General features: G+C 34.7%; 1 protein-coding gene across 4 annotated transcripts in view; it reads left to right on the top strand.

Moving 5' to 3' along the window:
* Nucleotides 1–11,862, top strand: part of Ppig (peptidylprolyl isomerase G) — a 52,269-nt gene extending 40,407 nt beyond the window's left edge. For all 4 annotated transcript variants that reach the window (XM_076865683.2, XM_076865681.2, XM_076865684.2 and 1 more), the window contains 5 exons: nucleotides 4,767–4,980; nucleotides 6,236–6,403; nucleotides 7,567–7,654; nucleotides 10,208–10,344; nucleotides 10,523–11,862. In XM_076865683.2, the coding sequence (XP_076721798.1) occupies nucleotides 4,767–4,980; nucleotides 6,236–6,403; nucleotides 7,567–7,654; nucleotides 10,208–10,344; nucleotides 10,523–11,636 (1,721 nt within the window). In that variant the 3' untranslated portion in view covers nucleotides 11,637–11,862. The remainder of the gene's footprint in view (nucleotides 1–4,766; nucleotides 4,981–6,235; nucleotides 6,404–7,566; nucleotides 7,655–10,207; nucleotides 10,345–10,522) is intronic.
* The last annotated feature ends 352 nt before the right edge of the window (nucleotides 11,863–12,214 follow it).

The following is a 12,214-nucleotide window of genomic DNA, read 5'->3' as shown; positions in this document are numbered from 1 at the left end:
TATACCTGATGTTTTTTTTTACAAGAAATACTAAATGAATGCAGAAAAACCGTACCCACCTGAATTACTTCATAGGAATATACAAAAAATTGACACACACATCTCAGACATACACTAGCTACTGCAGTTCATTACATGTGCTATGAGCCATACCCTGTACAGTCTGCTCTTATAACTGATTTCAAATCACTCTTTTACCATTTTATAAGAATTCACAAGCTGCAGCCCTTCTGATACTCCTCAAGCAAACCCCAGGTCATTTATTTTATCTTCATGTGGTGCTGAGGATCGAACCCAGTGCCTCACGCATGCCAGGCGAGCGTGCTACTACTTTTGCCATATCCCCAGCCCCTGAACCCCTGGTCATTTTCAAAGTAAAATGTCATATTTATTGTTGTTTTTAGATTTCTGAACCACTTAATGTAAGTAAAACTGCTGCCATTTTTATGTGCTTTCTATATTTTTGGTACCAGGGATTGAACCCAGGGGCTCTTAACCACTAAGCCACATCCCCAGCCTTTTTGAGACAGGGTCTTGCTAAGTTGCTGAGGCTGATTTGAACTTGTAGTTCTTGTCCCTCAACCTGGAGCTGCTGGGATTACAGGTGTGTGCCATTGCACCTGGCTTCCTTTTTTTTTTTTTTTTTTTTTTTTTTTAATGTATCATTGATAAAAGTGAGTGTTGTGCTCTTAAATGTTTTCCCCATTGGCCATGTTGTTCTTAATGTAGATTCTCATAGTTCAGTGCTTTATAGGAACATATATGTTTTATTATAGTTGAGAATTCTTATAAATGTATCACCGAACTATATATTTTCTAATGCTGTTTGACATTGAATTCACGTTTTTTGGTCTTATTTTCCTGAGCAGGTTTCATAGGAAAAGGTCACATCAGTTAAATTTTACTCAAAATAATATTGACAAACATCAAAAGAGAGGAACAGGGGATCTTTTCAATTTCAGACTTTGTAAGCTTTATTCTAGGGTGCTTTTCTTAAAATACAGTTTATTTTCCTTTTATACTTAATGTCTGTTCTGTTCAATCCCTGTACCAAACAAACAAAAATGTCTGATGCTCAGTAAGTTTACATTAATATAAAAATAGTTCTGAGTCTCTTTTTGACCTTCCATATTATTTAAAAACTTGCTTCACTGAAATATTTTTTTTTATTGAGTGTGGTTGGAGCATACCTATCATCTCAGCAACCTGAGGCAGGAGAATTGGAGACTTGAGGCCATCCTGGGCAACTTAGGAAGACCTGTCTCAAAATAAAAAATAAAGAGGGTCAGGGACATAGCCAGTGGTAAAGCAGCCTTGTGTTCAATCTCCAGTACCAAAAAAAGAAAATAAATCTTTTCCCCAAAAGTAATGTATAGAGCTGGGGATCAGTAGTAGAGCATTACCTAGCATTTCTAAATCCTGAGTTCAATCCCTAGTACCACAAAAACAGAACAAAACAAACAAAGGTAATATATAATAACGGTCATTTAAAATACACTTAATACATTTGATGGAGAAGGTGGGCTTGCTTTTATAATAAATCGTTTGTGATATATTTGTCATAGGAAAGAATTGTAATGCAAAGTAAATATAAGTTGAACCTGGTGAATAAAGATTTGTTAATCATGAGGTTAAATGTTGCTATGCTTTATTAAGTAATTTTAATAGGTATACTTGGTGTTTATGTGAAATATTTTCATTTTGCTTACATATTATGTGGTTTCATTTAGACTTACTCATTATGAATTTATTTTCTTCCTTAGGTATCTTTAAAAGTTTCATTCCCCACCCCACTTCCCACCCCTGCATACTTCTCAGTTTTTTAGTTTTGTACATTATACATTAGTGGATTTTTTAGTTTTTACATGTTTGAATACCCACTCTGCCTTGCCAGCAGCAGTGGTTCAGATTAACAGTTGGACTCATACAACAAAGTAGACTTCATCAGCACTAAGTTTCTTTTAAGAAAAGACACAGGATAGGAAGTAACACAGCTAGGACAACAACAGCATATTGGAGATCTCATGATTTCCAGGCATCTTATATTTGATGTGTTCATGTTTCTCCCAAGAAACATAACTGAATGTTCAGTTAAATCATTGCATTTGGGAGACCCAAATGCAGCTTTTATACCTTGTTCTCATTCTCTAGTGCAGCAGCATGTGATCAGTACTAAATTACCATTCTTGACAGTGAAGCATAAGCCCTTGGGGCATGCACATAGTAACTTCAGCCAGATTCTCATTTATCTTGGATTTATTATGTTCCTATAAATTCTGAGTTAAGAATTGCAGGGGCTGGGGAGGTATTTTGTCTCAAGCGGTAGCACGCTCGCCTGGCAGTGTGGGGTGCTGGGTTCGATCCTCACCACCACATAAAAATAAAAAAATAAAGATGTTGTGTCCACCGAAAACTAAAAAATAAATATTAAAAAATTTCTCTCTCTCTCTCTCTCTCTCTCTCTTAAAAAAAAGAAAAGAAAAAGAATTGCAAAGATAATTTGCCCACGTATCAAGTCAGGTTTAGCCGAACATGATGGTGCACGCCTGTAATCCCAGCAACTTGGGAGACTAAGGCAGGAGGATCACAAGTTTGAGCCCAGCCTCAGCAACTTAGCAAGACTCTAAGCAACTTAGTGAGACCCTTTCTCAAAAATAAAACAAAAAGGGTTGGGGATGTAGTTTAGTGGTAAAGTGCCCCTAGTTTCAATTCCTAATACTAAATAAAAAACTAAAAGCAGACAAAACAAATCCTCAGTGTTCCTAAAACTAACACAAACCAGCTCTTAACTCCTTGACTAAGGTCCTTTAATCAGGGAACCAACAAACAGTTCAAAGATGTATTTCCTTTGTGATTATTGTATAGGAAATATTGACATGTGCAAGTAAATAAAATGGATAACATAATTTTTATTATCCACCTTCAATTTATTCATGACTGATCTTGTTTTATCATGTCCAGCTACTTCTTCCTCAGAATCACTTCCCTTTTTTTGAATTTGGGATCTCACTGTTTTGCCCAGGTTGGTCTCAAACCCTGGGTTCAAATGATCCTGCCTTGCATGCTTCCTGGAGTAGCTAGGACTACTTGAGGCATGTGCCACTATACCTGGTCTTGTTAATACATTTTAGAGCAAATTCTAAGTATGACAATTTAATAAATACCAATAAATATTGCATTATTTTCAATAGAGAACTCTAAAAATATCATAATAATATACACATAATCCTGATAGTGTTCTATAATCATTTCTTAAATATTTTTTCAGCTATAGATCGACATAATCTTTTTATTTTTATGTGGTGCTGAGGATCAAACCCAGTATCCCACATGTGTGAGGCAAATGCTCTACCACTGAACCCCAACCCCAACCCCTCTATAATTGTTTTGTTGTTCAAATCTGGATCCAAATGAAATTTAAACATTGAGATCAGTCTTGTGAGTTGATACTGAGAATTGAACCCAGGGGTTCTCAACCACTGAACTATATCTCTAGCTCTTTGTATCTTTTATGTTGATATAGGATCTCGATAAGTTGCTAAGACTGACCTTGAACTTGAGAACCTTCTGCCTCAGCCTCCCAAGTAGCTGGAATTACCCAGTGTGTCCCACTGTGTCCAGCTTGTACAGTATTTTTTGTTTATCATTTGAGCCAGGCTTGGTGGCACATGTCTGTCTATGATCCCACCTACTTGAGAGGCTGAGGAGGAAGAATGATTTGCACCCAGGCACCCTGGGCAAAATATAAGAATCTGTTGAGAGAAGGGGGAGTGGGGGGCCTGCATTTGTTTAATAGACCTTATCATTTCCCTTTATGTTTCTTTGAAATGTGTTCTTTGACGAAGCTGTCATTTGTCATGTAGCATTTCCCACAATTGTACCCCCTGGATTTTATTAATTGAGCCTTTGTTTAAAATTTTTTGGACTCTTTTAAAAATAATTATTGCACCAAAATAACATTTGAATTTGAAATGACTTTTGGTAGAGACCCCAATCCAGTTCTTAGGCAAGTGACTTCTGTTATGAATCTGTGCTTCAACTAAAGCTGTATTTCTTAATCATTATAGGAGTATTCAGACATTGAAGCATAAGTCCATGCCAACAAAATGATGTTTCCTATCTTTGTTCCTACAAAGTTTTTTTTTCCTTTCTGAGTTCTACCTCCAGCCTGATGATAAGAGAAAACATAGAAGGCTACATAAGATGATTAGAATCTTAAATGTTTAATTCTTTGCCTCTTTAAAAGTTTGTTATTCAAGGGCTGAGGATATAGCTTAGTTGGTAGAATGCTTGCCTTTGTGTGCACAAGGCCCTGGGTTCAATCCTCAGCACCACAACAAAAAACCCAAAAAAGTTTATTATTCAAATGTTTCTTAAATGTAACTCAGTTTGGCATTTTTTTTAATTGTCAGTGGATTTTTTTTATTTATATAAGGTGCTAAGAATAAAACTCAGTGCCTCACACATGCTAGGCAGTGCTTTACCACTGAGCCACAACCCCAGCCCTCAGTTTGGCATTTTATTCTAACATTTCTTTTCAAAAATTCTTTAGCCTAATAGGTATGATTTTGACCCATCGATCTGGAGATCTGAATTCTAATGCTGAGTCTTAATTCCTTTCTTGTACCTCATTACCCCTCAATTCATATAACTAGATGAGCTCAGTTAAATACTAGAGTTGTGGGAATCTACAGAAATTTTTTAATTTATGCTTATAAAGTTTATATAAAAATTAATTGAACCAAACCTTTTTGTTTTTATTAAAGTTAAGAAAGAAGAAAAGAAAAGGCATAAGTCGTCATCTTCTTCCTCATCGTCATCCAGTGATTCAGATAGCTCAAGTGATTCTCAGTCCTCTTCTGATTCTTCTGACTCTGAGAGTGCTTCTGAAGAGAAGTCAAAAAAAAGAAAAAAGAAGCATAGGAAAAATTCCCGAAAACACAAGAAAGAAAAGAAGAAGCGAAAGAAAAGCAAAAAAAGGTCTTACTTTTATAATAATAGCTTTATATTCTGATTCCCTTCTGTTTTATAAATAAATCTGTTGAGATTCTGAATCAATTACACATGAGCATTATAATAGAAATTTTTATTGCCTAGAGTATCATAAGACCAATCTTACATGCTACAGTCACTAAATTAAAACAGCACATTCATTCCCTCTTAGTTCATTTTGTGTTTTCTCTAAGAAATGATGCACTAGTTTATAGTATAGGGTTTTGGTTTTGGTTTGTTTTGTTTTGGAGATTGAACCCAGGGTCTCAAGCATGCTAGGTAAACAGTCTACCAGTGAACTACATCCCCAACCCTTTTTATTTTATTTTGATACAGAGTATCATTAACTTACCCAGACTGGCTTCAGATTTGCAATTTTCTTGCCTCAGCTTCCTGAGTAGGTGGGATTATAGGTACATGACACCACACCAGTCTTATTTTTGCTTTTTTTTTTTTTTTTTTTTTTTTAAGAGGTCTCACTCAGTTGCCCAGGCTGTCCCCCAACCCTCAGTCTCCTGCCTTAACCTTGCCAAGTAGCTAGGATTATGAGCACATGCCACCAGTCCAGATTTAGGTTTATATATTTACTGTGAGATTGTTGGGATAATGAGGATTACAAAAAATAATGTGTTCCTTATTTTCTATAGTATTCTCTCCTGGGTTTTATGTTCTTTATCTTCTTGGTTCTTATGATAGCATGTGGATTAAAAGCAGATATTATAAACTACATATTTGCTTTCTTTTCAGTTTTATTTGCAATAATCTGTGTACTATAGACTTTAAAAATCTAATATCTTTACCCATAGATTTTAGAAAAATGTTTTTGAGTGTGGTAACAGTTTTGGGAGGTGTAGGATACCAGAGATTGAACCCAGAGGTGCTTAACCACTGAACCAAATTCCAGGCCTACCCCCTCCCCCTGCCCCCACTTTTGAGACAGGGTCTGAGTTATTTACAGCCTTTTGTTGAGGTAGGCTTTGAACTTGCAGTCCTCCTGCTTCAGCCTCCGAGCTTCTGGGAATACAAGTGTACACCACCAGGCCCTGCTACAAATATTTTATTTTGGTTTTTGATTGGTTATTTGGTTTGTAAAAGGAATAGAAGAAGATTTTCCCCTTTGCAGGGGCTGGGGGGACAAGATAGTATATATGTTGTGACATAAATGAGAGAAATACAAACAATTGGAAATTTTGGGTATGTACATAATAACTGAATGAAATTTATTTTGTGTATTTCTATTAAGCCCATCTAGTGAAAGTGAAGCAGAAAATCTTGATGCACAACCCCAGTCTACTGTCCGTCCAGAAGAGATCCCTCCTATACCAGAAAATAGATTCCTAATGAGAAAAAGTCCTCCTAAAGCTGATGACAAAGAAAGGAAAAACAGAGAGAGAGAAAGAGAGAGAGAGTGGTATGTAAATGTATTTTGTAGAATATCTTATATACCTTATCAGAGAGAGTTTTCTATTTTTCAAAATACTGAGTCAAGATTTAATTGGTGACTTTGTCCCAAGATAGAAATTCTTTTTTATAAATATAGGAGTATTAGCAAAATTCCTCTTTAAGTTCTGTAAATGGAAGATAGATTAGTGCCATTCCAAATTAATAACAAGATAGTGTTAAACCTTTGTAATTTACTTTGTTATTTGTATATATTGAGCTTTTAAGTGAGTAAGAAAAGAACCACCTTGATTTGTAAATGTGTATAATGGATGAGTCATTTTAATAATTTTGTGCAAAATTTAAAAAATTTTTCTTGGTTATGATCAGAAATATTCAAGTAATAAAATTCTGAGAGACCCTATTCTTTCATAATACAGCAAATATATAAAGGCAAGAATTATTTGAAATTATGAATAATTTTGTTGGATTGGACTGAGTTAATTTTTCGGCTACTATTGAAAGGGATATTTCTTAGGAAGTAAAGATTAAAGAGAAACTATGTGAACTACCAAAGTTTACTTTAGTGAACTTTTCAAATATCATTTATGTGGATATTCACGAGGTAATTAAATGCATGTAATTTATTTGAATTCACTTTCTTTATAAACCATGATATGAACATTTGCCTCATGTTGATCAGCTTGCCTCTGCTTAATTCACATTACTTACATTTGTTTATACTTCTGTTACCAATGAACAGCTTCTTTTATGTGATAATACGGTACTTTGGTATAAGATAGTTTTAAATTTTTTCTCCATCAGAACTTCTGAGCTCTTTCTTGTTGATTTTCCTTAGTACTATCAAATCAGCTTCATCTTTGTAATGAATGATGTTTCTTCCCAGGGTTTGATTGGCATTTGGGGTAGGTGAATCTTTCATCTTCACATTACAAGCTTAGAATTTCTGACTCTTGGGTCCTAATGACCTGTGGCTCCCTCTAGTCATTAACATTTGAAAAAAGGTTGTCATACTTTTTCAGATTTTTATTAAGACCTGATAATATTTTAGGTTAAGAAACACTGATTTCATGTAGAATTTTAAATGCATTAATTTAGATCAGTAAATCTACATTCTCCAGATTAATTTTTATAAAGATGATGTGTTTTAATTTTCCCTTTGCTTCCTTCTAGTAATCTACCTAACTCCCAGCCTGCTTCATACCAGAGACGTCTCTTAGTTACTAGGTCTGGCAGGAAAATTAAAGGAAGAGGACCAAGGGTAGGTGATTCTTCACCCAGAAATTGTAATAGTATTGCATTTATCTCCCTGAAAGAATTGTAGAAGGTTAGGACAAAGCTCAGCGATAGAGCACTTGCCTAGCATGTGCAAGGCTCTAGATGTAATTCCCAGCACTGAAAAAAAAATTTTAGAGTGTTTTTTAAAATTATTTAAATTATTTTACTTATACAAATTACAAAAATTTAGGGCAGATGCAGATATTGAATAATATATCTCCTTTTTATAATAACTTTTATGTGTTGGTACTTCTAAACCGAAATCTACAATAATTGATTTATATATTTACATGTTATATAATGTTTTCAAGGTCTTGTGACCCTTACTACTTCTTGCCTATCATATCTCTACTCTTATTATACTTCTTTGTCGTTACTAGGTGTTCCCTTTCAGAATTTAAATACCTTCTATGCTTTCAAAACTTTTTAGAAATATAGCTATACTTTGTATTTCATTTACTAGGGTGCTTCAAGCATTTCAGTTTTTCTGTTACTACTACCATTCTCCTGAAAATAGTACTTGCTATATTTCGGTTCCAAGTCACAAAATCCAGGGAATTTTTTCCAGTATAGTTCACACTCCTCGAAGTTCTAGCTCATTTCATACTGTACATGTTCCTTGGGCAGTCTCATTATTTCCATGTCTGAAAACTCAATTAATGAACAGCTCAAACCTAGCATATAGAAGGTTGGGCATAAGCACTTTTTCTTCAGACCTGACCCTTTTCTAACCCTGTAGCCCAAGTGTTATTTTAATCTACCCTTTTATTCATATTTTATATATCTTATCCATCCCAAAATCCTGTTAGTTTTGCCTGCTTGATACTCTGAAATCCACCTGCTGCTCTCAAGCTTCACTTTCACCATGTTAATTCAGTTTATCATTGTCTGAATTATAAATGGCTTCGCAACAGGTATTTTGGTACTTCTCAAGTTTGTTTGTTTGTTTGTTTGGATACTGCTTCACACTGTTAAAAATTTTGAGGACCCAAGTATTTTTTGTTTGTGTGAGTTATATCTATTTATATTTATTCTTTTGAAAGTTAAAAATGAAAAATAATTTCAGTCACAAGCATATTTAAGCACACATTACAATTGCTATGAAGCAGTGACAACATGGCATGTAGTATCTGAATAACTCCCTGTAAGATAATGAAAGGACAGAAATTAGAAAGACAAATAGAACATTATTCTGAAAATAGTTTTGATTAAATAGATACCCTGTATCTTTCAATCCCTAGATCATACCTTGAGGATCACTGATCTAATTCTTTTTGTTAATAGCCAGAATAGTCAATTTTAAAAGAAAGAAAATCTGATCACATTACATCTACCATTGATCTTAGGATAAATCCAAAATTATTACTGTGGTTGATAAGACCCAGTATCATCTAGTTCTACTTTCCCTTGCAATTTCTAGCTTTAGTATATCTGACCTGTCTTCTCATCATTTCTGAAACATGCTGTTTCTTTGTGTCTCAGAACCTTCAGCATAGTATTTTTCGCTTCCTTCCTCCTTTTTTTTCTTCCTTGCTAGAAGTAAAACTCAGGGCTTTATGGGTGCCAGATAAGTGCTCTACCATTCAGCTATACATCCCCAGCCCTCGGCTTGTATTTCTTACACCTTACTTGTTTTTCCTCATCTATCCTTTGCTTTCTTTTCTTTTTAATTTTATTTATTTATTTTGTGGTGCTGGGGATCGAACTGAGGGCCTTGTGCATGCAAGGTGAGCACTCTACCAACTGAACTATATCCCCAAACCTTCTCTTTGCTTTCTTTTCCTCACCCTTCCCTATGTAACACATCATGAACCTTGTTTGGTTTTTCACCTTTTATTATTTTAACTGATCAAATCTCTTTTTAGGTCAGATCTCTTTGTTACTTATTCTTTGAGCACCTTTTCTCCTTTTACACTCAATCTGGTCTAGTTGCATATGTTTGATATTCTGGCTATGTATCTGTCCATGTGTTTTCCTCGCCCCTGTAGAATAAGTTTCAGGAGAGCAAAATCAGATATGTATTGGCTCACTGTTTTCTCAGTGCAAGATAGAGTAGTTAGCCATTCTAAGGCTGAGTAAATATTGGCTGAATAAATGAACATCTTTGTGTATACAACATTCACATTGAATCTTAGCATCTTGTAAGAGTTAATATTTCCTAGTATGCTCTAACACCACTTAGACAGACTCTTCCATGGGAAAATATGTTTGGCTAGAGTTTCTGTAGTTAAAGTTTATTATTTGGAATTTATAATGTGACTACTTAAAGTTTCTCGGCCTTCTTGATTTCATACCTGAAAATTGGGGAATTTTAGTAATTTAATGGATGCTGGGAATTGAACCCAGGGCCTTATGCATGTGAAGCACAATACTCTCTACCACTGAATTTCACCCCCATTTCACTAAAATTTAGTTATTTTAGAGAACATAGAATTATCAGACATTTACTTGAATCTAGAAATGCTTTAGCTATTCTTACTTTGCTTTTATAGTTGTTCTGGTGTTGATTTTTTTTCCCCTTTTTTATTTTCCTAAGCGTTACCGAACTCCTTCCAGATCCAGATCAAGGGATCGGTTCAGACGTAGTGAGACTCCTCCACATTGGAGGCAAGAGATGCAAAGAGCTCAAAGAATGAGGGTATCAAGTGGTGAAAGATGGATCAAAGGGGATAAGTAAGATTTACCTTTTATTTCTAGGTTTTTGTTTTTGTTTTTTACTGTTGTACATCAAATTATTAATAGCTATTTCAAAGATTTCTGCATGTTTTAAGGAAAACACATTATCTTTTAGCTATAGCTATTCTGTTCTTTTCCTAACAATATTGTCAAAAGTCTTTTTTCCCCTTTTTAGGAGTGAGTTAAATGAAGTAAAAGAAAACCAAAGGAGTCCTGTTAGAGTAAAAGAAAGAAAAATAACTGATCACAGGCATGTGTCTGAGAGTCCAAACAGAAAAAATGAAAAGGAAAAGAAAGTTAAAGACCATAAATCTAACAGCAAAGAGAGAGACATCAGAAGAAATTCAGAAAAAGATGATAAATATAATAAAAACAAAGTGAAGAAAAGGGGCAAATCTAAAAGTAGGAGTAAGAGCAAAGAGAAATCTAAGAGTAAGGAAAGAGATCCAAAACATAACAGACATGAAGAAAAGAGGATGAGGTCAAGGAGTAAAGAAAGGGATCATGAAAATGTTAAAGAAAAAGAAAAGCAGTCTGATTCTAAAGGAAAAGATCAGGAAAGGAGTAGGAGCAAAGAAAAGTCTAAACAGTTAGAATCAAAAAGTAATGAGCATGATCATAGTAAAAGTAAAGAAAAGGATAGACGTGCCCAGTCCAGGAGCAGAGAACGTGATATAACTAAAGCTAAACACAGTTACAATAGTAGAACAAGGGAACGAAGCAGAAGTAGGGACAGGAGCAGAAGAGTGCGATCTCGAAGCCATGACAGAGATCGAAGCAGAAGCAAAGAGTACCATAGATATAGAGAGCAAGAGTATCGGAGAAGAGGAAGGTCACGAAGCCGAGAGAGAAGAGCAACACCAGGAAGATCCAGAAGTAAAGATAGGAGGAGGAGGAGAAGGGATTCACGGAGCTCAGAGAGAGAAGAAAGCCAAAACAGAAACAAAGACAAATACAGAAACCAAGAAAGTAAGAGTTCACACAGAAAAGAAAATTCTGAGGGTGAGAAAAGAATGTACTCTAAAAATCGTGATCATAATAGCTCAAATAATAACAGGGAAAAAAAGTCTGATAGAGATCAAAGTCCATTCTCAAAAATAAAACAAAGCAGTCAGGACAGTGAATTAAAGTCCTCCACATTGAAAAATAAGGAGGATGAGAAGACCAGGTCCTCAGTGGAAAAAGAAAACCAAAAATCAAAGGGTCAAGAAAATGACCATGTACATGACAAAAATAAAAAATTTGATCATGAATCAAGTCCTGGAACAGATGAAGACAAAAGTGGATGAGTGAGTTGTGTAAACATTTCCTTTCTGTCTCAAAATTTAAGTTTTAGAGACTTGCTGATAAATCTCTTTTATGTTGTTTTCATTGTTTTTGAGTTGTTTTATGTTTGCCCCCCACCCCCACCCCCTTTTTTTTTAATGTGGACTTCATTGAGTTGATCTTTTGATAATCTGCAACCTGGATAATTTGTACTGCTAAAGTTTTAATAAACTTGAAATGAGAAAAACACTTTGGTGTAATACTGTGTGCTATGTTAAAACTGTTTTATGTATGCATTTTTGTTTTAGCTGTCAGCCAGTGACAATTTGTTTAATCAGCCCTTTGGAAACAAGTATTTAACTGATGGTTGTAATACATTGTTCCAAAAGCTTGCATTTCTCATGATCAAAGTAACTTTAAAAGCCACTAGAAGAAATTTTGTATAGATTTTCTGATTGCATTTATAATAAAGACTTGCAGCAATTTCTCTTAATTACACAGAAGTGGGATCCTAGAAATTTGAGATTTGAAATCATAACTTTTTGTGCTTTAAAACAAATATTTATAGTTATTTATCTTGTACTTCATACACTATTCTTTA

Source organism: Callospermophilus lateralis, chromosome 9 (assembly GCF_048772815.1).
Source record: "Callospermophilus lateralis isolate mCalLat2 chromosome 9, mCalLat2.hap1, whole genome shotgun sequence".
Classification (NCBI taxonomy): domain Eukaryota; kingdom Metazoa; phylum Chordata; class Mammalia; order Rodentia; family Sciuridae; genus Callospermophilus; species Callospermophilus lateralis.
Note: the sequence above shows the minus strand (reverse complement) of the source record. Positions and strands in the feature narration are given on the sequence as shown.